This window comes from Saccopteryx bilineata, chromosome 7, assembly GCF_036850765.1.
Source record: "Saccopteryx bilineata isolate mSacBil1 chromosome 7, mSacBil1_pri_phased_curated, whole genome shotgun sequence".
Lineage (NCBI taxonomy): Eukaryota > Metazoa > Chordata > Mammalia > Chiroptera > Emballonuridae > Saccopteryx > Saccopteryx bilineata.
In genome coordinates this window covers 29,284,786-29,311,317 of record NC_089496.1, presented here as the reverse complement: position 1 = coordinate 29,311,317, position 26,532 = coordinate 29,284,786, and the positions used below count along the sequence as shown (strand labels likewise).

The 26,532-nt window shown below is 41.7% G+C and overlaps 1 protein-coding gene and 1 long non-coding RNA gene across 16 annotated transcripts in view; one reads left to right on the top strand and one right to left on the bottom strand.

Annotated features, from left to right (window-relative positions):
- The window catches only part of ICA1 (islet cell autoantigen 1), a 162,753-nt gene that overhangs the window by 13,780 nt on the left and 122,441 nt on the right, over window positions 1-26,532 (top strand). For 7 of the 15 annotated variants that reach the window (XM_066239593.1, XM_066239592.1, XM_066239590.1 and 4 more), the window contains 4 exons: window positions 9,728-9,764; window positions 13,460-13,625; window positions 17,744-17,816; window positions 23,454-23,577. In XM_066239593.1, coding sequence (XP_066095690.1) covers window positions 9,728-9,764; window positions 13,460-13,625; window positions 17,744-17,816; window positions 23,454-23,577 — 400 coding nt within the window. Of the gene's footprint in view, window positions 1-9,662; window positions 9,765-13,459; window positions 13,626-17,743; window positions 17,817-23,453; window positions 23,578-26,532 lie in introns of all 15 variants that reach the window. The other 8 variants (XM_066239604.1, XM_066239591.1, XM_066239603.1 and 5 more) reach the window with 3 other exon arrangements.
- LOC136310730 (uncharacterized) lies at window positions 23,541-25,743 on the bottom strand. Its single transcript, XR_010726604.1, has 3 exons — window positions 25,653-25,743; window positions 24,789-24,875; window positions 23,541-23,610 (listed from the first exon to the last, which is right to left on the bottom strand). It is a non-coding gene; the product is annotated as an uncharacterized lncRNA (long non-coding RNA).

The following is a 26,532-nucleotide window of genomic DNA, read 5'->3' as shown; positions in this document are numbered from 1 at the left end:
GAATTTTTTAATTTCTTCTTTGATCTCATTTTTAACCCATTTGTTATTTAATAACATGCTATTTAGTTTCAAAGTGTTTGAGTATTTTTCAGTTTTTCTGTTGTGGTTGATTTCTATGTCTATCCATTGTGATCAGAGAAAGTGCTCGATATGATTTCAGTCTTCTTAAATTTGTTGAGACTGCTTTTGTGCCCTAACATGTGATCTATACTAGAGAATGTACCATGAGCACTTGATAAGAATGTATATTCTGCTGCTTTAGGGTGAAAGGTTCTGAAGATATCTATTAAATCAAGTTGATCTAGTGTGTCCTTTAAGTCTGCTGTTTCTTTGTTAATTTTCTTTCTTGAGGATCTATCTAGTGATGTTAGTGGGGTATTGAAATCCCCTACTATTATAGTATTGATGTTGATCTCGCCCTTTAAATCCATCAAAGTCTGCTTTATATATTTAGGTGCTCCTATATTAGGTGCGTAGATATTTATAACAGTTATATCTTCCTGATGGATTGCTCCCTTTATCATTGTGTAGAGACATTCTTTATTTATTACTATAGCCTTTTTTTTAAAGTCCATTTTATCTGATATAAGTATTGCTACCCCAGCTTTTTTTTTTTCATTTCCATTTGCGTGAAATATTTTTTTTCCATCCTTTTACCTTCAGTCTATGTGCATCTTTTGTTTTAAGGTGTGTTTCTTGTAGACAGCATATGTATGATTCTTGTTTTCTTATCCACGCAGCTACCCTATGTCTCTTGATTGGATCATTTAGTCCATTTACATTTAAGGTTATTATTGATATGTAGTTGTTTATTGCCCTTTTATTCTTTAAAACTATATTCCTCTTTTGCTGTATTCTTTTTATCCTTTGATCTGTTTACAACAAGCCCCTTAGCATTTCTTGCAGCATTGGTTTGGTTGTAGTTAATTCCTTGAGTTTTTTTTTTTGTTAGGAAAGCTTTTTATTTCTCCTTCAATTTTAAACAATAGCCTTGCTGGATAAAGTAGTCTTAGTTTTAGGTTCTTGTTCTGCATTACTTTGAATATTTCTTGCCGTTCCCTTCTGGCCTCAAGTGTTTCTGTTGAGAAGTGAGAAATCATCCTTATGGGGGCTCCTTTGTAGGTGATAGTCTTTTTTTTTCTAGCAGCTTTTAATATTTTCTCTTTATCACTAAGCTTTGGTATTTTAATTATGATGTGTCTTGGTGTAGATTTCTTTGGGTTTCTCTTTAATGGAGTTTTCTGTGCTTCTTGAACTTGTGAGACATTTTTGTGCCTTAATTGAGGGAAGTTTTCAGCTACGATATGTTTGAACAAAGTCTCTATCCCTTGTTCTTTCTCTTCGTCTTCAGGAACTCCTATGATGCAGATGTTATTTCTCTTCATGATGTTACAGAGCTCTCTTAGGTTTTCCTCAGGCTTTTTGAGTCTCTTTTCTTTTTTCTGCTCTGCTTTTGTGCCTTTACTTATCATGTCCTCTAACTTGCTGATTCGATTCTTCGCTTCATCCATCCTGCTTTTAATTCCTTCCATTGTGCTCTTTATTTCAGATATTGTATTTGTCATTTCTGACTGATTCTTTTTTATTATTTCAATGTCCTTTTTTATATTTGCTATCTCTTTATTTAGGTGTTTGTATTGACCATCTATTGTTGTTCTGAGACCTTTCAGCATCCTAACAGTCATTATTTTAAACTCTGCATCTGGTAATTTGATTATATCTGACTCATTCAGGTCCTTTTCTGGGGATTTCTCTTGATTCATTTGTGTTGCATTTCTCTGCTTTCTCATTTTGTCTGTGTAAAGGAAGGTTTTGGCCACTGGAGTCCACTGGGTGTGGCCTCTGTTCCCTAGGTATGGTCTGTCAGCAGGCCCACCACCCCCTCTGCTGTTGCTGCCTAGGGCATTTGGGTATGGGCATTGCCGGTGCCTGCCCATTGGGGCTGTTGCTGTGGTTTCTGCTTCTCATTCACGGAAGTGGCTGTGATTACGTGCTCAGGTGTACAAGCGTTGGTGGCCTTGGCCTTCACCCCGCCCCCGCGGGTGGTGTTATGCTCAGCCCTGAGGGCAGGGGTGAGCACTTTTGCTCAGTTGCAGGTTTCCGCTTGATTCTGGGCTTTCGCCCTGCCCCTGCAGGAGGAGCCCGCTTGTGGGACAGCTGCTAGTCTTGGCTCCACAGGTTGGGTGGGACTGCATGCCAGGCTCAGTAGTGAAACTCCGCCTGTTCTGGGCTTTTGGCTCCACCCCTATGGGAGGATCCAGCTCCCAAGTCAGGCCACAAGCCTTGGTTCTGCAGGCGGAGCAAGGCTGCACTCCTGCGCCCTTGCTCAAGGGTGGGTCTCCACCCCTTCCAGGGTTCCCGCCCTCCCCCCCTCTGCAGGCTGGATTGCAGACGGCCTGCAGCTGGGCTTGACCACTTTTGCACATCCCGTCCCCCCCAGCCAGGCAAGACTGAGCTCACACCTGGGCCTCAGTTGTGGCCAGCCAGCTTCTGCCCTTGCCCACAGTACTGTGCTTCTGCGTCCCGCCGCTGCCCGCCCTGGGCGAGCCCTCAGCCATGTGGGTGGGGGCACTGCAGCTCAGACCCTAAGACTCACTACTGTAGACCCGAAAGCGACTCTGCTCTGAGTGCTGCGGGAGAGCTTGTTTGGCTGGTGTCCTGCTTCCCTTTGCTGGTATTGCTGTTTCCAGGGGAAATATTTGCTTCAGATTTGGGGAGTGACTCATCCCAGAGGTTAGGGTGGCTGTCTCTCAAAATGATTCTCCCTGTGCCTCCTAGATTACACTCTCTTCCTGCTACTCCAGTCCTCTCCTCTCTCCCCATCTCCCAGAGCCCCAGGTGAGTGGTTGTGAGAGGTTTTCTGTGCCGTCCCTTTAAGAAGAATCCTGGGTCTGAGAAATCAGTCTCTTTCTCACAAACAGTATCCTGTCTTGTTTCCAGCTAAACAGTGTCCATATGCTTCTTCTAGGCTCTGGAGCTGCAGGCTGGGGCTTTGTTCCTGAGGCTCAGGACCCTCCCCTCTCTGCTAAACTCACTTCCCACCACATGAGTCTCTCCCGGCTGCCATTCGCTCCAGGGAGCTGGGCAGCCCTCTCCACGTTTCTGCTTTTCCTACCAGTCTCAGTGTGGCTTCTTCAATGTTCCTTGGTTGAAGAGTCCTCTTAGTTTAGTCCAATCCAAAGTTGGTTTTTCCAGACGATGGTTCTTAAAATTAGTTTGTAATCCACTTTGGTTCTTGGAGGTGGAAGTTGGTACCGAGATTTTATTTTTGTAATGACATTTCTGACAATAATCATCAGCGTTTCTCGGCAGAAGTACTATTTAAGGTATTTGCATCTGTACAGAATATTAGGGACCTTAGTTACAGAATTAATTTCTAGCTCTTTATTGATTTTCTTAATGCCATAGACCAGGGCTGTTCAATAAAAATATAATGGCAGCTACATGTGTAATTTAGATTTTATTTTTTCATTTTTATAGAAAGAGGGAGAAAGAGTGAGAGAGAGAGAAAGGAGAGAAAGATGAGAAGTATCAACTCATAGTTGTGGCACCTTAGTTGTTCATTGACTGCTTTCACATATGTACCTTGACTGGGGGTCTCCAGTTGAGCCAGTGACCCGTTGCTCAAGCAGGAAGCATCAACTTCCATATGTGCCTTGACCAGGCAAGCCCAGGGTTTTGAACTAGCAACCTCAGCATTCTAGGTTGATGGTTTATTCACTGCACCACCACTGGTCAGGCCACATGTATAATTTAAAATATTCTGATATGCACATTTAAAAAACTAAAAAGAAACAGGTGATATTAGATAATATATTGTAGTTAACCTAATATATTCAAAGTATTATTTCAACATAAAATATAAAAATATATAGAATATATAAATAAATATCAAATTAAATTAAATATTAAATGGAATATGTAAATATATATTTATATGTACCTAATATAGTTATATAAAGTTCAAATATATCAATATATCAATAGCAGATATTTATAATTTTTATAAATATAAGATACAGATTAATGAGGTAGTTTACTTTTTTGTGGCCAGTCCTAAGTCTTCAAAATCTAGGATATGTTTTACATATAAGTCAGATCTGAATTCAGACTAGTCACATGTGGCTAGTGGCTGCTACATTGGACAACACAGTCTTAGATGATTGAGTTAATTTAGCTCAGATTATTGGTTTCATAAAAAATTTTGAAAGTTGACATCATTTATTTTTTATTTTTTGGTTGGCGTCATTCTTTGAAATAATGTTTATAAGAGACTTCCAGATTTATAATTGGATACATGGATCCCAATTATAAAATGAAGTTTTGAAACATAATTTAATTTATTCCTATCATTTAGTAATGTTCTGGGCTGGCAGTTGAAAGTTGTAATATTTCTTTTTTATTTTATTTTATTTTATTTTTTTCTTTTTGCATTTTTCTGAAGCTGGAAACAGGGAGAGACAGTCAGACAGACTCCCGCATGCGCCCGACCGGGATCCACCCGGCATGACGCTCTGCCCACCAGGGGGCGATGCTCTGCCCATCCTGGGCGTCGCCATGTTGCGACCAGAGCCAGTCTAGCGCCTGGGGCAGAGGCCAAGGAGCCATCCCCAGCGCCCGGGCCATCTTTGCTCCAATGGAACCTCGGCTGTGGGAGAGGAAGAGAGAGACAGAGAGGAAGGAGAGGGGGAGGGGTGGAGAAGCAGATGGGTGCTTCTCCTGTGTGCCCTGGCTGGTAATCGAACTCGGGTCCTCCGCACGCTAGGCCGACGCTCTACCACTGAGCCAACCGGCCAGGGCCTCTTTACAGAAGTTTGTTGAGACCTTTGTCTGACTAGGGCGTTCTGTCATGATTCACCTTTTGAGTTTAAGCTTTTAGAGAAAAAGCCGCGATAAGTACTAGAGATTAAACTCCAAAAGCTAAATTCTAATGGACATTTGAAAGTTACATTAAAAAGTTACATATTTATACAGCAAGTTTTTGAAATTAATCTTGTCAGCAGAAAAAATAACCTGTTTTGTGTGTATGTGTTTCCAGTCTTCTGACCCATTTTGTATCGTATGCTCTTGTTGATGCCTTTGAGGCATCTATTTTCACATGCCAGCCTCTTTGTTATTGTCGCCAGGATTTTTGTTGTAGCACAAAATTCACCCTCGAACATACTTTGCAAACAGGGCTTTCAATAACAGAAAGGCAAGCAAGATGTACACTATGTGCCTGGGAGCCCTCTGAGTTTTGTCTCATTTTGTTTATTTTATTTTTTTGTGGGGACACATTATTTTTAAGTAATATTAATGTTAAGGAGGAAAAGCTATTAGAGAAAATCTTGGCTAAAGAAAGAAAAGAAAGAAAATCTTGGCTATTTTTTTTTTTTTTAATTTTTTATTTTTTTGTTTTAGTTTCTTAGAGTGTAATAACCTGCTATGTTTGACATTTTCCTTTGAGAAACAGCTCATAGAATAAAGGAAGAGACTGAGGACAACACTGCGCGATTAGAGCTCCTCCTTGTGAACTTGATCTTTAACCTGATTTTGGACATATTTTCTCCATTTTCAGAACCCTAATTTCCTTATCTTTAAAAAAGATGTGTTTATCCTCTCTAAACTTTTCCATATATATAAATGTCTCTGAAAGTAATTTAAGTTCGCTTTGTAGTTTTTGCACCTGGGGGCATTCTAGATGTCAGCTAGCCTATGCTACTATTTTACAAGAAAGCAAAGTAAGATCAGATAGAGTGACTTGTAGTAGTCAGGAGATTGTGGCATGGGCAGCATGGTCATGAGTTTACTGGCTTTATTTTATATTGAGAAGCAAATTGGGAAACAAATGATATTGGCATTAAAAATATTTACATTAGGGATGTGATTTAATAGGTTTAGGACATTGTTAAGCTTAACTAATGTCTATATATAATAATACCCGAGCTGTTTAAAAAATGTGCATGAGATGATCATTTAAAATTCAGATTTTAACAGTGACTTGCATGTGTAGAGTTTAAATAAGAACATCCATTTCTTACCTGACCAGGCTGTGGCGCCATGGATAGAACATCAGCTTGGGATGCTGAGGACCTAGGTTTGAAACCCCAAGGTCACCGGGTCATAGGCATGACCCCATGGTCTCTGGCTCGAGACCCAAAGTCACTGGCTTGAGCAAGGGGTCATTGGCTCAACTGCAGCCCCCCACTCAAGGCACATATGAGAAAGCAATGAACAACTAAAGTTAATACTTCTCATCTCTCTCTCTCTCTGTCTCTGTCTCTCTCTCTCTCATCAAAAAAAAAAAAAAGAAAAAAATTTCCAGAAAGAATTTCTCCATTTAGCTGTAGTGCTCAGACTTTAATGTGCTTAAGAATCACTTGCAAGCCTGTTACAAATGCAGGTTCCCAGACAGATTCTTAGAGATTCTTGTTCAGTAGGTGAGGGGTGGGGCTCAGGAATTGGCATGTTAACACCCCAGAAGATTCCAGTACAAGTGGCTGTAAATAGTATCTTGAGGGACACTCCATGTTGCACCATAACCTGGAAGGAGGTTGGAAGTCCAGATAAAAGGGGCAGTTTGCTCAGTGATTTTACTTAATCTCTTTTACCTCAAACAACTTAAATTGTTAAATATTTTCAATGATCAAAAATTTATCAAACTGTTGCAGCAAATGAAATAGTCAACAGTGAAAAGGCAACTTGCAGAATGGGAGAAGGTATTTGCAAACCATATATCAAATAAAGGGTTAACATGCAGAATAACCAGAACTACAATACAATAACAAAAATGTTACCCCATTAGAAAATAGGCGCAGAACTTGAATAGACATTTCTCCACAGAAGGCATGCGAATAGCCAGTGAGCATATGAAAAGATGCTCACCTTCACTAATGACCAGGGAAATGCAAAATCAAATCCACTATGACATATCACCTCATAAGGATGATTGCTATTAAAAAAAAAAAAGTCCAGAAATAACAAGTGTTGGTGAAGGTGGAGAAATTGGACCCTTGAAGCACTGTTGATGGGATTGTAAAATGATGTAGTCACTGTGGGAAAAAGTATGACTACATAATCTAGCAACCCCCCTTCTGCATATATATCTTAAAAGAATAAAAACAGAATCTTAAAGAGATATTTTCACACCCCTGTTTATTGCAGCATTATTCACAATAGCCTAGATGCAGAAGCAAGCTAAGTGTCCCTCAGTGGGTGAATGGATTTACATACATACAATGAAAGATTGGTCTTAAAAAAGAAGGAAAACCTGTCATACGTTACAACACAGATAATCGTGAGGACATTGTTCTAAGTCAGGGGTCCCCAAACTTTTTACACAGGGGGCCAGTTCACTGTCCCTCAGACCGTTGGAGGGCCGGACTATAAAAAAAAACTATGAAAAAAATCCCTATGCACACTGCACATATCTTATTTTAAAGTAAAAAAAACAAAACGGGAACAAATACAATATTTAAAATAAAGAACAAGTAAATTTAAATCAACAAACTGACCAGTATTTCAATGGGAACTATGCTCCTCTCACTGACCACCAATGAAAGAGGTGCCCCTTCCGGAAGTGCGGCGGGGGCTGGATAAATGGCCTCGGTAGGCATCAAGTTCCAGTCATGCACGGTGAAAAAGTTGTGGAGATCTGTTGTACAATAATGTTGTGGTTAACAATACTGTACTATACACTTCAACATTGTTAAGAGAATAAATTTATTTTTTTTACTGCAATAAAAATATTAATCAGGAAGTACTAACTGTCCTAATAGTTCCTGGTGAAATAGAACTCAAGGAAAGAGTATAATCATTTCATTCCCTTGAACAATATCTTTTTATGAGAAATGTTGTTGGAAGCTCTGAGCTAAAGAAAGTAAACGGGTACTTGCTGTGAGGCTGTCGGGGTCGTTCATGGCATCGCTATGACTTACTGAGCAGAGGGCAAGGCTTACTCATCGTGAATGTCATTTCCAAAGCAACTTGTCCAAGAACCTGGACGCCCTCCAGGAGGAAGAGACATGCTGATTGCAGGATGCTGTCATTCTGGTGACATCTGGACAGTCTAAGAAAATGTTCTCCTCCCTCTTACCGAAGCCTGGCATTTCAACACCTCAATTTAGTTCCCTTAACACATTTTTTATAAAAGCCTAGGAAACTTTAATCATTTTAGGGATCCTGGTTGTTAGGACCCTTTCTAAGGCAAAGGGAGACGCCTGCATCGATTTTGTTGGAGTAGCCAGCGCTCAGACACTGAGCGTTCCCTCAGGCGGCCAGCAGTCTGGCTGGCCGGTGGCCATCCCTGTAGGTAGTGAGCTCACCAGTCTTTCTAGTAACTGGTAGGCAGGTATAACTGGGTTGGTTGACTCTGCCCCTCCCTGTTGCTTGGCTAGCTTCTATGAATGGGTATGTGGAGTTAGTGTCAAAGGCACCTGAGCCTGACCTGTGGTGGCGCAGTGGATAAAGCGTCGACCTAGAAACACTGAGGTTGCCAGTTCAAAACCCTGGGCTTGCCTGGTCAAGGCACATATGGGAGTTGATGCTTCTTGCTCCTCCCCCTTATCTTTCTCTCTCTCTCTCTCCCCCCCCTCCTCTCTAAAATTAAAAATTAAAAAAAAAATCTTAAAAAAAACAAACAAACAAAAAAGGCACCTGATAAGCTGGTAAAAACCGAAATAAACATGGTTTCCTCCTTTTCACCCTTCTTGGTATCTCATTTTAGCCAATTAACTCTTTTGTTCGGTTGTTTTTTTGTTCGTTTATTTTTTTGCAATGGGCTGGTTCATTTTTTTTTTTCTTCTGAAGCTGGAAACCGGGAGAGACAGTCAGACAGACTCCCGCATGCGCCCCACCGGGATCCACCCGGCACGCCCACCAGGGGCGACGCTCTGCCCACCAGGAGGCGATGCTCTGCCCCTCCGGGGCATCGCTCTGCCGCGACCAGAGCCACTCTAGCGCCTGGGGCAGAGGCCGAGGAGCCATCCCCAGCGCCCGGGCCATCTTTGCTCCAATGGAGCCTTGGCTGCGGGAGGGGAAGAGAGAGACAGAGAGGAAGGGGGGGTGGAGAAGCAAATGGGCGCTTCTCCTGTGTGCCCTGGCTGGGAATCGAACCCGGGTCCCCCGCACGCCAGGCCGACGCTCTACCGCTGAGCCAACCGGTCAGGGCCCATTTTTTTTTAATACTGTTTATGCAAATATTTCAAATCTCTAAAGAAGCATACAGATGCAATATACTCGCCACCTAGCCAGACACAGAGAACACTGTGGGTACAGTTGAAGTCCCTGCATACACCTCGAATAATGTCCCTCACCCCCACTGCAGTGGTAACTGTTATATGGAATTTATTGTTCATCATAAGTAATTCCTTGTACCTTTACTATATGACAGTTTTATACTTTAGTAGTATATAGCACTGCTTTGCATGTTATGGTCTCATTTTATGTAGTTTCTACAACCTTCCTTTTTCATTCAACCTGCTGTTCACTTCTTAAACTTTATTTGGGATGTTTATTTTAGTGTTCCTTAGCTAATCTCAACACCAATGTACAATGTTATTGTGTAATAGTGTTGGGCCCCTAAAATACAACAAGAAGTGGCTTAGATTGGAATTTTTATGTGTCAAGTTAACATATAATTGTAATATAGTGTGTAACTGTTAAACATATTTGTTTTATTTCAGGCTATAATATAACTTATCCTCTTATGCTTTTTCCCTGACCCTTCTCCCCAAATCATCAACAATAGAAAAAAAAGGAGAAGAAAACATGTCAGGACACAAATGGTAAGTAATTTGTTGTCTTTTTTAAACTGGGAAAGACTAATGAAAGAGGAAAATGCATAGTATGTGCTCAATAAATGTCTACTGAATAGAAAAAAATCAAGAGTCACATTAGCAATGAATAACTTGTTAGTTCCTATCTAATGCTGAATATAGTCATGTTTAGTATCCCTCCCTATTAGGTGTAATATGGAATCCAAGTAACCAAAAATATATTTTCATCTAATGAATATTTTCTAAGAAATTTCTTTATATATAACTTTTCTCTTGAGACTCTAATGTTGGCTTTTCTTACCACCATTTCTTCAAATGTAATAAGTTGATACATTTTTATCACTATCTTATTTACAACTTCTAATATTAGGATTATAAGGGAATTTTATGTAGGGAAGCTATAAAATTAATGAACACAAACTCTGACTCATTAATTAATAGTCATGACTTCAACCTTCATGAACATTCATGACCCAAGCACTGTTGGAACTGATGATGAAGGAAATGGATGTGGTAATCATATGGCAATGTTAGCACTGATATTTATGTGCCTATAATACATCTCCACAGTGTGGTTAACATCTTATAAATTCCAGATCTGTTTCAAGCAGTGTTTCTGAACCCCTCTGAACCCCTGATCCATTAGGCAAGCAGGTTTTTGTCATGTTTTACCACCTTTAATTTGTGCCATGAAAAATGTGGTGCATATTTTTTATTTATCAAATGCACAATTAATTACAACAAAGAATATACTTCTTAATCCCTCCTCTCTCAGTAGAAAAGCAATCAGGTCCAAGTCCTCTTTAATATCAAGTGTCAAACTTTAAAAGAATTTTTGCATCTCTTAACATGTAATGACTTTTAATTGGTAATTAATAAATGGCTAAGGGATTTAGTTTCCCTGAGTGTCCCCATTTGACAGCTTTCTAACTAACAGTTGTCAGACTTTTTTTTTTTTAATTGTTCCATCTTGCCTCATTAAGACAGGGGGGTGATTCCATCCTGTGAGCCTCCTAATGGCTGTCATATCAGAGCAGCAGGCTCGGGAAGCAGGTAGTCACTTGTGTAGAGAGACTTGGAGAGCCCCAAGGAGTGGGCCCTTCCCCATAGTCTTTCTTCCACTGACTCTGCCACTTCATTGATGGCTACTAAAACACAAGGGCTGCCGGGACCAATGAAATGAGCACTGGACTGGGATTCAGGGCACTGGATTTTAATACTGTGTGACTTTACTCTAGATCAGTGGTCCCCAACCTTTTTTGGGCCATGGACTGGTTTAATGTCAGAAAATATTTTCATGGACCGGCCTTTAGGGTGGGACGGATAAATGTATCATGTAACTGAGACAAGCGTCAAGAGTGAGTCTTAGACGGATGTAACAGAGGGAATCTGGTCATTTTTTAAAAATAAAACATCATTCAGACTTAAATATAAATAAAACGGAAATAATGTAAGTTATTTATTTTTTCTCTGCGGACTGGTACCAAATGGCCACAGACCGGTACCGGTCCCCAGCCCAGGGGTTGGGGAACACTGCTCTAGATTCTTAACCTTTTAAAACCTAAGGTTCCTCATTTGTTAAATGAACAGGGGTGGGGGTAAGTCATTTCACTCGATTTCTAAAGCCCCTTTTGGTTTTTGAAAATGGAAATTTTTTTTTCTGTTAATCCATGACCTTTGGGGGGACAGGAAATAAAAAGAAACTATGCAAAGAAGCGCACCCAATTTCTCATTCTTGAAAATTCTATTTCCCTGAAATAACCATAGTTTTGGGGGTAGATGGATGTCCTCCAATCTATTAATGTGCATACTCTAAGGAGAGATTTTCTTTTATATAAAAATTATAGCTATTTTCTATTATATAAGCTTATAATAAAATGCTAAATAATGCAGAAGCCATGAAAGTCCCTCCAATCCTACTTCCCTAAAGATAACCATTGCTAAGAAAGTCATCTGAAATCCTTTATGACTTTTCAAGAATAAGTCTGTGAACTGAGAGTTAGACACGTTATCTGAGAAGAGATTATAAATCATCAGGTTTTGAGAGACAGGTATGTTGAAATGGTAGTATAAAGCAATGTTTTAGGACACAGGTCTGGCATAGTTTTAATGGTGGCAATAGCATGAGAGAGAATATGATGTGTGTCCGTGTAGGAGAGACGCAGGACCAGGTGGGCCTTGGACAGCAGGAGGGTGCAGACAGCATGGGAGGGGCGGAGTGCCAACAGAAAACTTTCTGTCAATATTTGAGGCACTCTGGTCACTCTTCCAGAATTCCATTTCATTTTCAATTTTTTTTCCTAATTTCTTCTTATGTACATTTTTTTAGAATTTTTTTTTTGAGAGAGAGAAAGGAATGGAGAGAGAGAAGAAAGAGAGAGAGGAGGGAGAGAGAGAGAGAGGGAGGAAGGGAGAGAGAGAAAAGCATCAACTCGTTTCTACACTTCGTTGTACATTGATTGGTTTTTATACCTTTCTTGATTAGGGATCAAACTGATGACCTCTGGCTCACGCCTATAACCTCGGGGTCGAGCCAGCTTGAGCTAATGGCCCTGGGATCATGTCAGCGACCCCAGGCTCAAGCCAACAAGCTCGGGTTTCAGGCCCACAACCTTGACATTCTGTCTGAAGCTCTATCCACTGCACTACCTGAATATATTTTAAGCATTTATATTTTAAAAATTAAAGTTTTAATATCAGAAATCTGTAACTTTTTAAAAATGTTTTTAAATTTTATTTGACTTTGGTAAGAAATCGATCCTCACAACAATGTTTAAGTGGACAGTGTAGGGCTGCTGTATTCATCAGGCAGAATTGAAACGTTCTGACTGTTGATAAGGAATTTCCCATTTCCCCCTCACCCCATCCAGCCCCTGGTAGCCACCACCTTGCTCTCTGACTCCATGAGTTTGGCTATTTAGGTCCCTCTGGGACAGAGTTTGAGCATGCTGTGTTTCAGCCCCTTATCTCTGCTTCTCTGCCATCACTTTGGTGTTGGTGTGACGCTGGCATGGAGGAATATTGGTGTGTCATCTATGCTTCACTGGGTGACTTGAGCCCGTCACCCTGCCTGGCTTGGCCTCACTTCCCTCCACTTCTAAAAAGGCTGTGACCTACCTGTTGATATCTAAACTCTCTTCAAGGTTTAGCTTCTCTTTTTCCTGCAAGAATTGTTTTATTTTTTCACTAACTTTTAAGATCTTAGAGTCAGCGTTGATCCACTTTTTTGGTGTAATTACCATAAAAGAAAGTATTTATATGTTGATTAATGTTGTAAATGTATAATACAGGGGGTCCTCAGGTTATGACACAGTTCTATCCTAGGACAGTGACATAACCTGAATTTTGATATAAGTTGAAGCACACCCTCGCCTAAGTCACTTACCTAGCCTAACACAGTTGTAAAATCATAATCTAGAACACAAAAACACAACTAAGCCACAGAAAAAGGAAAAAGACAAATATACTGTACTGTACACTACACTGTAGTAACAGGAAAAAAATGACCAAAAAATGAGGATAAAAAAATTCCTTCAATTTTTTAAAGTTTTTATGGGAGTGAGCGTCATAAATTCAAAACGTCATACATCGAGATTGTCATAACCCAAGGACCGCCGTACAAGGTTTAAATAAGTTCTTTCACACTGAAATATCTCAGTCATTGTGAAAGCCATGAATGAAATAGTTCCTTGAATGTGTTTCAGCAGCTACCCCTGGGACCTGCAGGACCGATGCGCTCAGGAGAAGTCGGTCGTAAACAAGATGCAGCAGAAGTACTGGGAGGCGAAGCAGGTCTTGATCAAAGCCACGGGGAAGAAGGAAGATGAGCACGTGGTGGCTTCGGACGCTGACCTGGATGCCAAGCTGGAGGTGAGCACTTGACACCTCTCTACACAGCCACCTGGCCTGGGTCATGGTCCTAGAGTGGACCCATCTGGGCACGCATAGGTGTGCTTTAGATTTGAAAATCCATTGTGAACAACTAGTTCATGCGGACGATCTAGGATCAGATCAATTCAATCCCTGCCTGGTCTTTTAAAAGAAACCTAACAGATTTTCCTATAACTACTCATATGCCTCAGTTAATTTGTTTGATTTTTTTTTGTTATAATTGTTGTTGTTATTTTTTGCACTTAGTTCAAATGCATGGCATGTGGTACATTCTCAGTAGAGTTTGCTGAAATCTATCAATGCAATTAAAGAACCCCCACTAGTGATGGCAACACTAGGGTTTGCAAATGTTTACATTTACCAAAAGAAAAAAGGATGATAGGGAGGATCCTGGAAAGTAGAGCCTAGTAAGCTTGGTGTTCTACCCAGGAAAATTCTAGAATGACTTAGTGAAGCAGCTATTTCGTTAGACTAGTTAATAATACAGTGAGCTGAATTTGTATCTGGTTGCACCTGGAATACCAATATCACAGGTGGAAGGCCCACGGACTCCCTGTGTTTTTTGGACATTCTGCCAGTAGTTTAGATTGCAATGTAAACAGCAGAATTCTGTGAATGGCAGGGCGCTGAGAGGAAAAATATGCTACATGACCTGATAAAAATTCAAAGTGATCTCCAGATTTAATATATAAGCTAAAGTTAATAAGCTGAACATTTTTTTTTTTTTTTTTTTTTTTTTTTTCATTTTTCTGAAGCTGGAAACAGGGAGAGACAGTCAGACAGACTCCCGCATGCGCCCGACCGGGATCCACCCGGCACGCCCACCATGGGGCGACGCTCTGCCCACCAGGGGGCGATGCTCTGCCCATCCTGGGCGTCGCCATGTTGCGACCAGAGCCACTCTAGCACCTGGGGCAGCGGCCAAGGAGCCATCCCCAGTGCCCGGGCCATTTTTGCTCCAATGGAGCCTTGGCTGCGGGAGGGGAAGAGAGAGACAGAGAGGAAAGCGCGGCGGAGGGGTGGAGAAGCAAATGGGCGCTTCTCCTGTGTGCCCTGGCCGGGAATCGAACCCGGGTCCTCCGCACGCTAGGCCGACGCTCTACCGCTGAGCCAACCGGCCAGGGCCCAAGCTGAACATTTAATGGGACTAAAACAAAAGCCTCAGGATTTCAAAAAGCTGGGTTAGACAGGATGTTCTCATGCAGATTGCTCCGATGGAGAAAAGTACCACCTGAGGTATCTGTTCTGATTTTAGTATTCCAAGTAAGTTAAAACGAGTTTAAGTAGCTTATGCTTTTCACATCTTATAGCTTTGTTTCTCTTTTTAACACCCTAGTGAATGAATTCCACATGTTAATTATTAGTGCATTACACGCAATACAGCTATTTTATATTTATTCTTAGACTTTTGCAGAAGCATTTTTACCAAGTTAACTACACCAGGGGTCCCCAAACTATGGCCATTTATCTGGCCCCCGCCGCACTTCCAGAAGGGACACCTCTTTCATTGGTGGTCAGTGAGAGGAGCACATTGACCTTCTTATTAGCCAAAAACAGGCTCATAGTTCCCATTGAAATACTGGTCAGTTTGTAGATTTAAATTTACTTGTTCTTTATTTTAAATATTGTATTTGTTCCCGTTTTGTTTTTTTACTTTAAAATAAGATATGTGCAGTGTGCATAGGGATTTATTCATACTTTTTTTTTATAGTCCAGCCCTCCAATAGTCTGAGAGACAGTGAACTTGCCCCCTGTGTAAAAAGTTTGGGGACCCCTGAACTACACTTTAATCAAATAGTTGCTGTCCTAGCCACAGAGCATCCAACTGTTAGCTGTGACTAACCATTTTACACATGACAGAGGTTTCTGCTGCAGAAATGTTAATACTGGTGTTGATGTTTATAGAGACTGGATTCCATCAATTAAACACATGAAAGTGATATGCAAACCATTTTGATCTGGTCTTACACTGTTACCCATACAGGGGAAGCCGATGGAACAAGAACTTCTATGCTACCGGCACAGAAAGCTAGTACCAAGCTATTGAATAGAATAATGGTCAGGTTTCATTACAATCTGTTGGGAAGTTAAGGTAGAAATGTTGCTCTAAGTTTAAGTATTTGTTAAAATAGCTTGTTAATAAAATAATTTTCTCAAAAATAGCTCCTAAGTACAAAAACACACAAGACTAACCTGACAGGTGTCTTTTAGTGGGTGCTTAGCACAGGAGACTGACTGGATGTGGAAATGTTTCTCATCTTATTTTGGGTGCGGTTACAAGAGTGATTGTATACAATTGTCAAACTCACAGAACTGAACCCTGCAGAGCTGTGCATTTTATTGCATTTAATTTAGACTTCAGTTTTAAAAAAAACTAAACAGTAACAACAGATCAGATCCTGACCATAATTTATGAATTACCATGTGTTGGTGGTTTGCGACCCAGAATACTGATATCAAGGATTTGGTAAGAAACAGACTCAGCCTGCTGGTTTTCCTATTTTGTTTTCTGGTAAAAGGTTGTTGCTTTGTTTTGTTGTTGCTTTTCTTTTCTAAAGAGGTAGAGGGTGCATTATAATAAAATGAGATTTAGTAAAATGTGTACTCTTTTTTTTTTTTTTTTTTCCTTTTTCGTATTTCTCTGAAGCCGGAAACGGGGAGAGACAGTCAGACAGACTCCCGCATGTGCCTGACCGGGATCCACCCGGCACTCCCACCAGGGGGCGACGCTCTGCCCACCAGGGGGCCATGCTCTGCCCCTCCGGGGCGTCGCTTCTGTTGCGACCAGAGCCACTCTAGCGCCTGGGGCAGAGGCCAAGGAGCCATCCCCAGCGCCCGGGTCATCTTTGCTCCAATGGAGCCTTGGCTGTGGGAGGGGAAGAGAGAGACAGAGAGGAAGGAGAGGGGGAGGGGTGGAGAAGCAGATGGGCGCTTCTCCTGTGTGCCCTGGCCGGGAATCGAACCCGGGACTTCTGCACGCCAGGCTGACGCCCTACCATGGAGCCAACTGGCCAGGGCCAAATGTGTACTCTTTGTGTCCAAGTTTTAACATATTAAACATTCCTGGGAATAGTTTTAATCTTTTAAGTATAGATGTATGCCTCCGTTTTTGTTAATTTGGTCATATATATTATGAAGCATATCACCTAATTTGATTAAAAGAGTGAAGGGCTTTCTACTACCAGAGTATAATTGCTACAGCACCAGGGCCAGTGAGCTCGGAGACAGAGGCAAGGCCTTGCCCTGTCACATCGGGTGGCTCTTCAGGGGCAGAACGCTCGTCTGCCAGGTTTCCTGAGAGATACCAGCCCAGGCCAGTGCATTGGTGGAGACAGTGTGAAGCTTCTGTTCTGTCCTCTATTGAGCTGTCTCAGTTTCTGAAGCAAAGCCCAGTTCACCATGAGTTAAAAGTCCAGCCCACCTGCTTTTCCCCTCACTTCCTCTGTCGTGGCCATCGCATGACATTAGCTTTCCTCTCTGCATGTTTTATGAAATCACTGGGAAAATAAGGAGTGATGAGGCTGCCAGGTTAATTCCATTTTCCCAGATGTCTTCTAAACAGAATGTTCAGCTGATAGAGTTTTGTTTGCTTTTTTTTATAGAGTTGTTACAGCATGCCATAAAAGACATTAGGATCACAAACTAAGCTAATTTTATGTTTTAAATATGATGCTTAATTGACAGGTTCTCCATTAAAATAGGAAAAAAGACAGCAAGTGGTAAAAATAAATAAATAAATTAGATTATGAGGGAATACTGGGTCTCCTGTGTACCAAGTCCTCTAATTGGGCCCTTCCCTTAGAATTTCTGTTTATCAGCTATCGTTTCAATTGTCTGGAGGAAGTCACTGTTCTGCAGGTCATACTTTGGATTGCAGAGATGATAAATTCCAATAAACACGGAGCCACAGGAGCACATAGGAAGGCTTTGGCCGCAGCTTCTGCATCGTCCACCACAGAACATCAGGCACACTTAGCACGCGGGCCTGTTTTTAGTGGGCAAGTCAAACACTATGGTTATATGTTCAATGTAATTAAATATTTTTATTTCACTGCTGTCTGTTTTATTTGGCATTTTGTTTGTATTTTTTATTACAGCTATTTCACTCAATCCAGAGAACCTGTTTGGACTTGTCTAAAGCAATTGTACTCTATCAAAAGAGAATATGTTGTAAGTATACCATACGTATAAATATTCACCAGTTAGATAGTAAGAAATAGAATATTTTGCCTTACTGTATCATATGTTTAGGAGGTAAGACAAAGTCCCTGGTAGTTAGGAGCGTCTTTTTTTGCCCTGTAAGAAGTAGGGAAGAGGGTCTTTAAATATTTTATCAGAAACCCTTTACACGGGCTATATATCTTACAAGTACCGTAACAGTTGAATTCTATATTGGGTCATCCATGATTAAGTACAAGCCATTTATTTTTCTAATTATTAAAACGTTTTCTCAGTTTTTAAATCTTGGGATTTTTTTAAACTAGGTTTTGTTTGTTTGTTTTGTTTTGTTTTGTTTTATTGCCCTGGCTCTATTTCTAATTTTATTATTTTTAAAATGACCAAATGGAGAGAGAAGGCACATACAATTAGTGCATTGGCAATGTCTTACTGACAGTACTTCTTTATCAATATTTCTTTTTTTTTTTTCTTTTTCTATTTTTCTGAAGCTGGAAATGAGGAGAGACAGTCAGACAGACTCCCGCATGCGCCCGACCGGGATCCACCCGGCACGCCCACCAGCCGACCGGGATCCACCCGGCACGCCCACCAGGGGTGACGCTCTGCCCACCAGGGGGCGATGCTCTGCCCCTCCGGGGCGTCGCTCTGCTGCAACCAGAGCCACTCTAGCGCCTGGGGCAGAGGCCAAGGAGCCATCCCCAGCGCCCGGGCCATCTTTGCTCCAATGGAGCCTTGGCTGCGGGAGGGGAAGAGAGAGACAGAGAGGAAGGAGGGGGTGGGGGTGGAGAAGCAAATGGGTGCCTCTTCTATGTGCCCTGGCCGGGAATCGAACCCGGGTCCCCCGCATGCCAGGCCGACACTCTACCACTGAGCCAACCGGCCAGGGCCTCAATATTTCTTATGTTGGATATTGGGTTACTAGAGAAGCAGACTTTCCTGTGCTCATCTGGCTTAAACGCATGAGCATATCTCTGAAATGCTAATATCCAGTTGTATGTTACTATGCTTTTCTATTTCTATTTGAAGGTGATTTAATAGTACACTTTCTATATTTCTGAGACTAAATGGGATGTTTTTTTCTGTTTCTGTCTGCTGTCAAACCTTTTCCCAACAATCACAAATTAACAATTGAAAATTTTCCTTCTTTGGGGGTCTTTTACTAAGACTTTTTGGGGATAAGTACAAAATCCTAGGACTTAGAGGCAGAATTCTATAAACTGTCTATGTTGCTATGTACTAAGTGTTTGAGCTAAAACTTCTCCAGGGCGGGTAACTCCACCGTCTTGAGCAATGAGGAAACAACATACACGATACAGCCACACCCACCACTTCTCTGTCCCCTATTTGGTCAGTCTCAATCACGGGTTTACTTTGTCATCAACACAGAGTTCAGGTCCCCTTCCTCCCTCCATCTTCACTGCCGCGCTCTCAGCTCAGGCATCCCCCTCCCCCTCCCGATTTGCCGCGGCAGCTTCCTGACTCCCTGCCTGCTTTGCCTCTTCCAGCCCACTGTCTGCGCTGCAGTCACGGAGCGGTCCGGGCGCTGTCGTGGGGCTCCCAACCGTCAAAGCAGGGACAATTTGAGCAGCAAAACAAATAATGACTAATGGATTACAACCCATAAAGTCAAATATCTATAAAGTCTATATGTAAATCAACAAATAAGGAGGAGAGACGCAGTCCTTCCTTATAAAATAACTCCAGTGAATAAATAGAGAAAGGCTGAGAAAGCCACAAAATCATCATGAGGCAAACGTGACCATAGCAACTGTGACAGTTGGGATGCTCTGAAAGATGTCATAATTCAGGAAAGTTTGAGGAGAAACAGGATATTTGCATAGTCTTGTGTATTCTCCCCCCAAGATTTATAATAATTACAAAAAAGGGAAAAAAAATTATAATTTCACAGTAGACATTCAGTCGACCGCACCCAAAGAAGTGATCGAGGTGAACCTCCCCAGGGATAATGCGTGTTGACCACATGCAGGCCTGATACCATGCACTCAGCTGTGTGGGTTCTTTGCCCCAAACCTGTACCCCGGTGTCACAGTGAGAAATCAGACAAGCCCACTGCGGGGGCAATTCTGCCCAAGACCTGACAGGTGCCCACACAGGGCATCACGGGCGTGAGAGAGAAGAGAAACGGCGCTGTCCCAGACTGGAGGAGACTAGGGAGACGCAGCAGCTCGATGCAGTGCAGGATCCTGGACTGGATCCTGGAACAGAATGATGGGAAACCTGGTGGAATTTAAATAAGGCTGCGGTTTAGCCAATAGTCGTGTACCAGTGTCAGTTCCCTGGCTGTGATCGTGTGCCATGTGTTATGTAAAATGCTAACATCCGGGGATGCTGAGGAAGGGTATCCAGAAACTCTATTCCACTTGCAGTTTTTCTGTAAGCCTAAAGTTATTTCAAAATTAAAAGTTTTTCAAAATGTACATTGGAACCTATGGCTTCTCTGCCGAAAATCCTCCAGTAGCACTTTAAATAAGATCCAAACTCCCAGACCGTGGCTTATAGATTCCTACGTGATCGGACCAACTCACCCCTCCAGCCACATTTGTCTTCATCCGCCATGGGACCTGAGGCCTTTGCACTCACTGTTTCCTCTGTGTGAAGTGTCCCTGCCTGATCATTTCAGGAGTGGTCCCTTCTTGACCTTCAGGGTTCAACTTCATGATCACCTGCTCAGAGAACTTCCTTGACCACCAGTCCAAAGCAGCTGCTCGTCTCTCTTACTCTTTATGGTATTGAGTTAGTGATTCTGTATTTGTTTTATTTCCTATCTGCTGCTGCTTGAACGTAAGCTTCATTAGAGCAGGTACCCCGTGTGTCTTGTTCGTTTGTATAAGATCACCCATAAACTAATTCACTCTGTGCTGAGCGAAATAATGCTGCCAGGGTAATTGCTTTTACAGTTCTTTAGTTGCCTTTTTAGGGCACATCTGCAAATCTAGGCAGCAATTAAATATGCATAGGTTTTTAGTTGTCTCTGCATTTGTAAACCTCAGTGAAGTGAAAACTTGTAGTCAGTATAAACTTTTGAGTTATCTATTACCTTAGAAGAATTTTAAAGGTCCATAAGTTAATTTCAACATTTGGATTTTAAAATTAACATTAAGGGAACAAACATCTCAGAAAACAATGGCTATCACTACTTGGATGCCTGATGTGGCTCAAGCTTTTTAAAAAATTTTATTGATTGATTTTTAGTGAGAGAGGAAGAGAGAGAGATAGACAGGAACATAGATCTGTCCCTGTATATGACCTTACCGGGGATCGAACCAGCAACCCCCATGCTTTCAGACGAAGCTCCAACCAACTGAACTATCTGGCCAGGGTTGATGATGATTCAGCTCAAACTTTCTCCAGTCACCCTCTGAGCAGCACTGCCAGTTAATCAGTCTGGCTCTTAAAATGAAACCAATTTACCACCCCAAGTTCAATTCTCAAGTGCACAAAGTAACCAAAAATGATTTTTCAAATGCTTCAACCTTCTAGGTTTATTTAGGAAAGAGTACATTTCACCAACCATGCAATCATGTACGTTCCTTGAATTGATTTCTTCTTAGCTTGAAGCTAAATGTGTTCATTTGTATGTGACTTGAGGCTTCAAGGTAAAATAGGTGGCAGTAGCCTCATGCTATTGTGAACAAAAACATGAAATGGCTTCCCACAGGGAAAGATTATTTGTGAAATTGAGTGGGTCTCACATTAGAAAGTAAAGAGAAGGAGTAAAAGGCATTAAAAAAACAACAAGACGTCTTATAGGAATTTTTTTAAAGCTACAGAGAACCATGGCATAAATGTCAAATAAACATTGAAAGTGAAAGACAGTGTACAAGGATAACAAGGGGGAAATTATAGTTAGTTTAATAAGCATTTATGTGGAGGATCCATAGTTTGCATGAGGTCCCTTTCCTGAGACACCTTCGAGTCCCATAGGAGATAGACACACACCCACCTACTCACTAACACTAACACCGATATTCAGAGGGCATTGCTAGCACCGAGAAACGGGGATCGATCACTACTTCTTTGAGCTGGACTTTGACCAGTGAACTTGAATCTGAGAGACAGAAAGGGGATAGTCATTCATCTCCCACAAAGAACGGCTTCTAAAAGCTTCTCCTCTGGAATGTTTAGAGTGAATGAACCAAGGTCGCAAATTAGTAAGGAAGCCATAGGGCGTTCAACCTTCACCTTTGGATTTCTGGTTCCTGGCTAACATTCTGTAGCCATTGTTGGAGAGGGTGGGTCAGAAATGGGGTGCTTTCTGAAAGAAGTCTGGATGGTTACTGAAAACAGACAAGAATTCCAGTAGCATTTAAAAAGCAGTTTTAGAAACACGTGATGTGTAAAAGCATCAGTACAGCAATGCGAAATAAGAGTAGTAGTGTTCAGAGTATGTCCATAGCAAATGCTATGTTTAGAGAAAAATACATTTCTGGAAGCTTACATCACTCCTTGCTCAGCTGTCGGTGATTGTGTATTGAGGACCAGTGGCTGTGTTACAACTCACTGTTCATTGTGTGGGTGCCCTGTGTTTGATTAAACAATCTCCGCTACAGGGACAGAGTGTTTTGCTATTATAAATAATGATGCTACAATGATCTTTTTTTAAAAATTGATATTAGGGAGGAAGGGAGAGAGAGAGAGAAATACATCGATTTGTTGTTCCACTTATTTATGTATGCATTGGTTGATTCTTGTACGTGCCCTGATCAGGGATTGAACCCACACCTTGGCGTATCAGGAGGACGCTTTAATCTGAGCTACCTGGCAGGGCCGGTATCTTTATATATACATCTTTCTGTCCATTTTACCACTTCCTTGGGATGTACTAACAGAAGGGCAATGACAGGAGACATTTGTATTTACTGCCAAATCAATCTGTAGAAAACTTGTACCAGTCACTATCTCACCAAGAGTATCATCTGAGGTTGTCTTTAAAAATAAGGACCAATATAAATATCAAATTATTATGTTCTGTACCAGGAACTAATATAATGATGTAGGTCAATTATACAATTCTAAAACCAAGATTAGGCATAGCTGATCCAGATTCGGTTCCAGCTCTGCATTGAAAAAATCCAGCAAGTCATCCGTCTCCCCCCTCACTCCTCATCCCCCACCACCAACCAAAACCCTCCGTCATGGGTAGAGGTGTTCGAATTGCTTCACAATCAAGGAGGATGTAACTCAGAAAGCAGAGATCAAAAAGTCAGCAAGAGTGAAAAACAGAAGGGGACTGGGCCTCCATTATAGGCAGCCACTAAATATTCCCACAGTCATACTTGACAAACTCAACTTTCTCAATTCAGCTCGAAGCAGCACATTATCAGCTCGCTTTACAGGACAGAGGTCATTCTCTGGTTCTGATTACAGGGCACCAAACGCAGTGACAGATGTAGTCGAGTGAATTTGATCTCTCGGTTTTGTACATGGAAGAACAGCATGAAAGTTAGAGGGAGGGGGTGGGGAGCTTACCTTGTAGCCTGTCACTTGGATTTTATTTCTCTCATTTTTGACTCGAGAAGAGAGAGGACCTTGTGATTTGTCACTCTGCTTCCCTCTGTAATAAACATGCTCATTGTTCATGGCTTCTTTTGGTCTTTTCTTCATCAGTCTTGTCTCAAGAAGAAAACGAACTGGGAAAGTTTCTCCGATCCCAAGGCTCCCAAGATAAAACCAGAGCAGGAAAAATGATGCAGGCGACAGGAAAGGCCCTCTGCTTTTCTTCTCAGCAAAGGTGTGTGGCCTCCCTGGGGGCTCATGGAGGGATCTGTTGAGAATGTGGGACCCACTTACTCAGAACACCGAAAAGTCTCTCACCTGAGACTGACCAGCTATTCTGTTCTCAGCTGTTGTCTGTTTGTACTTATTCTCTGATTAAGGTCACAGGTATGATATTCTTCTCCTCCTTATGAGAATTTAAAAATATTATTTTTTCATACTTCTTCTGGTTTATTGGTCATTTTAGGTGCCAGTCAGTCAGTGCTGTCCTAGGCATATATATATATATATATATATTTGTATTTTTCTGAAGCTGGAAACTGGGAGGCAGTCAGATAGACTCCCGCATGCACCCGACCAGATCCACCTGGCATGCCCACCAGGGGGTGATGCTCTGCCCATCTACAACCAGAGTCATTCTAACGCCTGAGGCAGAGGCCATAGAGCCATCCTCAGCGCCCGGGCCAACTTTGCTCTAATGGAGCCTTGGCTGAGGGAGGGGAAGAGAGAGACAGAAAGGAAGGAGAGGGGGAGGGGTGGAGAGGCAGATGGGCACTTTTCCTGTGTGCCCTGGCCAGGAATCGAACCCGGGACTCCTGCACGCCAGGCCGATGCTCTACCACTGAGCCAACCGGCCAGGGCCCCTAGGCTTATAGTTGACTTTGCTCATTGTCTATAGCAATCAGTCCGGTGCCCTTCCAGCAGCTGATCAAAGCAGTAGCCTAATGAGACCAGGTGGAATGGTTCCTTCTCTGCTCTCCATAGACCAATTAACTTAAGAGCATTATTGTTCAAGATGTCCCAAGCTGTTCTGCTCAGGCCCTGGACAGCAATCAGCAGTCCTACCTGGGAGCGTGCTAGAGAGGCAGAGTCTAGGCCCCATCGTAGAACTGCTGAATCCCAACTGGCATTTCAGTGACATCTTGGTTGATCTTGATGCACATCCAAGTCTGAGCAGCTCTGGTGCAGAGGAAGTTGTGCTAGGTCCGTGGCTTCTGTTTTGAACACTGCTGTGACTCATTTTTACGGTCTGTGTGGAACACGCAGGAACCCCTGCACACAGCTGCACTTTGTGCCCAAGAAACTGACTCTCCTCGCCTCCTCCTTCGCCAGTAACTAACAAGCCTCCAAAAACTGTCAAGCACTAATATTAGGCAGGATTGTACCTAAATAAGGCTTATAAGTGGTAGCTTCCAGAAATATTCAGGCTACAAAAATGTTGCTTACTCAGATCGTCCAACCTTTTCTTCTGTTAATTTCTCCTTCCTGCGTTCTCTCCCTGTGGGCCACGAGCAGGACTATTACACAGTGTTCCTGTGAAAACCAAGAAAGGAGGAGCAGAAAAGAGACCAACTGTGTTAGTTTCTCAGCGTTCCCACTCCTGGGCACTCGGGTTCTTCCTAATACATTTGGACCCTGACCTGGTGGGCAATGCCAACTTTCCTACTTGAATGAAACCATTTCTAATAGTTCTCTACCCCAGTTTTCCAAGAAAAGCGTTACTTTATAATTTTGAATTGCACCTTTTAATCTTATTATAACTGTTATTCCTTATAAAGGTACTTATTCATTCTAAAAAAAATTTAAAAACAGAGAAAAACCAAAAGGACAACATTTTAAAAATCAACTAAAATTTTAGTATAGATGGTGTACTTCTAACTGCTTGATGCTTTCTACCACAGACATGTGACCTAGCCTTACAAGGATAACTGATTCTTGAAAAATTTTCCATAAATTATCATATGTTAAGCATATAATTATTACTAATTTCAGTGGCAAAATTCTTATGTAGACCTGCATGCCAAAATGAACATCCATTTATGAGAAACAAAGCCAAATCCTTGGACACACCACTACAAAAACTACTGTGACTGATCACATAATTATTTCATAATATGGCTATCCAGCTATACCCTTCTGTACTGGTATACCAAATTATCTCACACAGCACGCATTTGGTATTATAAGTTTATATAATCTAACCTTTGGATACAGATAAAAATAATAAAAGAAATCAACAAAAACAATGCAAATGATATGAGAGAGTGTCACTACGATAAAGTCGCAATCTGCCCTACATCCATAACTTACCACAGCTTGGTCAGCCTGCCATTTGGACGGTGGCCTCCTACAGCATGCCTCTGGCTCCATGGCACTCAGCTGCCTACCAGGCACCTGGAATCCAGACCAGTCCTGCTAGACATGAAGAAATAGGAGGATTACATAAAACCCTCATGAAGTTGAATTTTCAGACCTTGAATAGACATAATTTTGGCTATGTCAGAATTTGTTTTGAATATAAACAGCACCATCCCATACAATTTATCAAGTTGATTTTTCTGATGAAATAACACTAACCACCTTTTTATGTCCATTAGACACTTTTTAAAAAACATCTACAGCAGAGTATTCTATTATCCAGGCACACCATGATACATTTCACCTGAGTCCTGTGCTCAATTTGGATCACATCCACCTTTACCGACTGAGGAATAAATGCCTTTGGAGTAGAGCTTCAGGCCCTTTATTAACCATTCCCATTGGGTGGATTTCGTGAATGAAAACGTGGGCCAGGCTTTCACGGAAGCCTGCTGGGTCAGTCACTGAGTCGTTCCTTGGTCTGGACTCGGTTCCTGGCACCGCATGTGAAGAGATTTTTACCTTTCTGATTTTATATGAAGCAGTTACAGGGAAAAAAAATAATAATGAAGTGCTTTTATATGCCTGCTTCTTTTCTTCAAGATCTTAATCGCTATCCTCATGTCATTACATCTTCAAAAGTTTGGGTCCAACTTTACAACAGTCAAAGAAAAAGAATATTTTATTCACCAGACTCTTTTTCAGCCAGTTCAGGAAAAGTGGCACAATCCAAGGGACAAGAAAAAAGAACCCAGAAATAAACAGGACCCTTAGGGGGACGACGGAGGGCCCCTTCTCCCCTTCAGTAGAAGTCTCCAACTTTATCAACCTT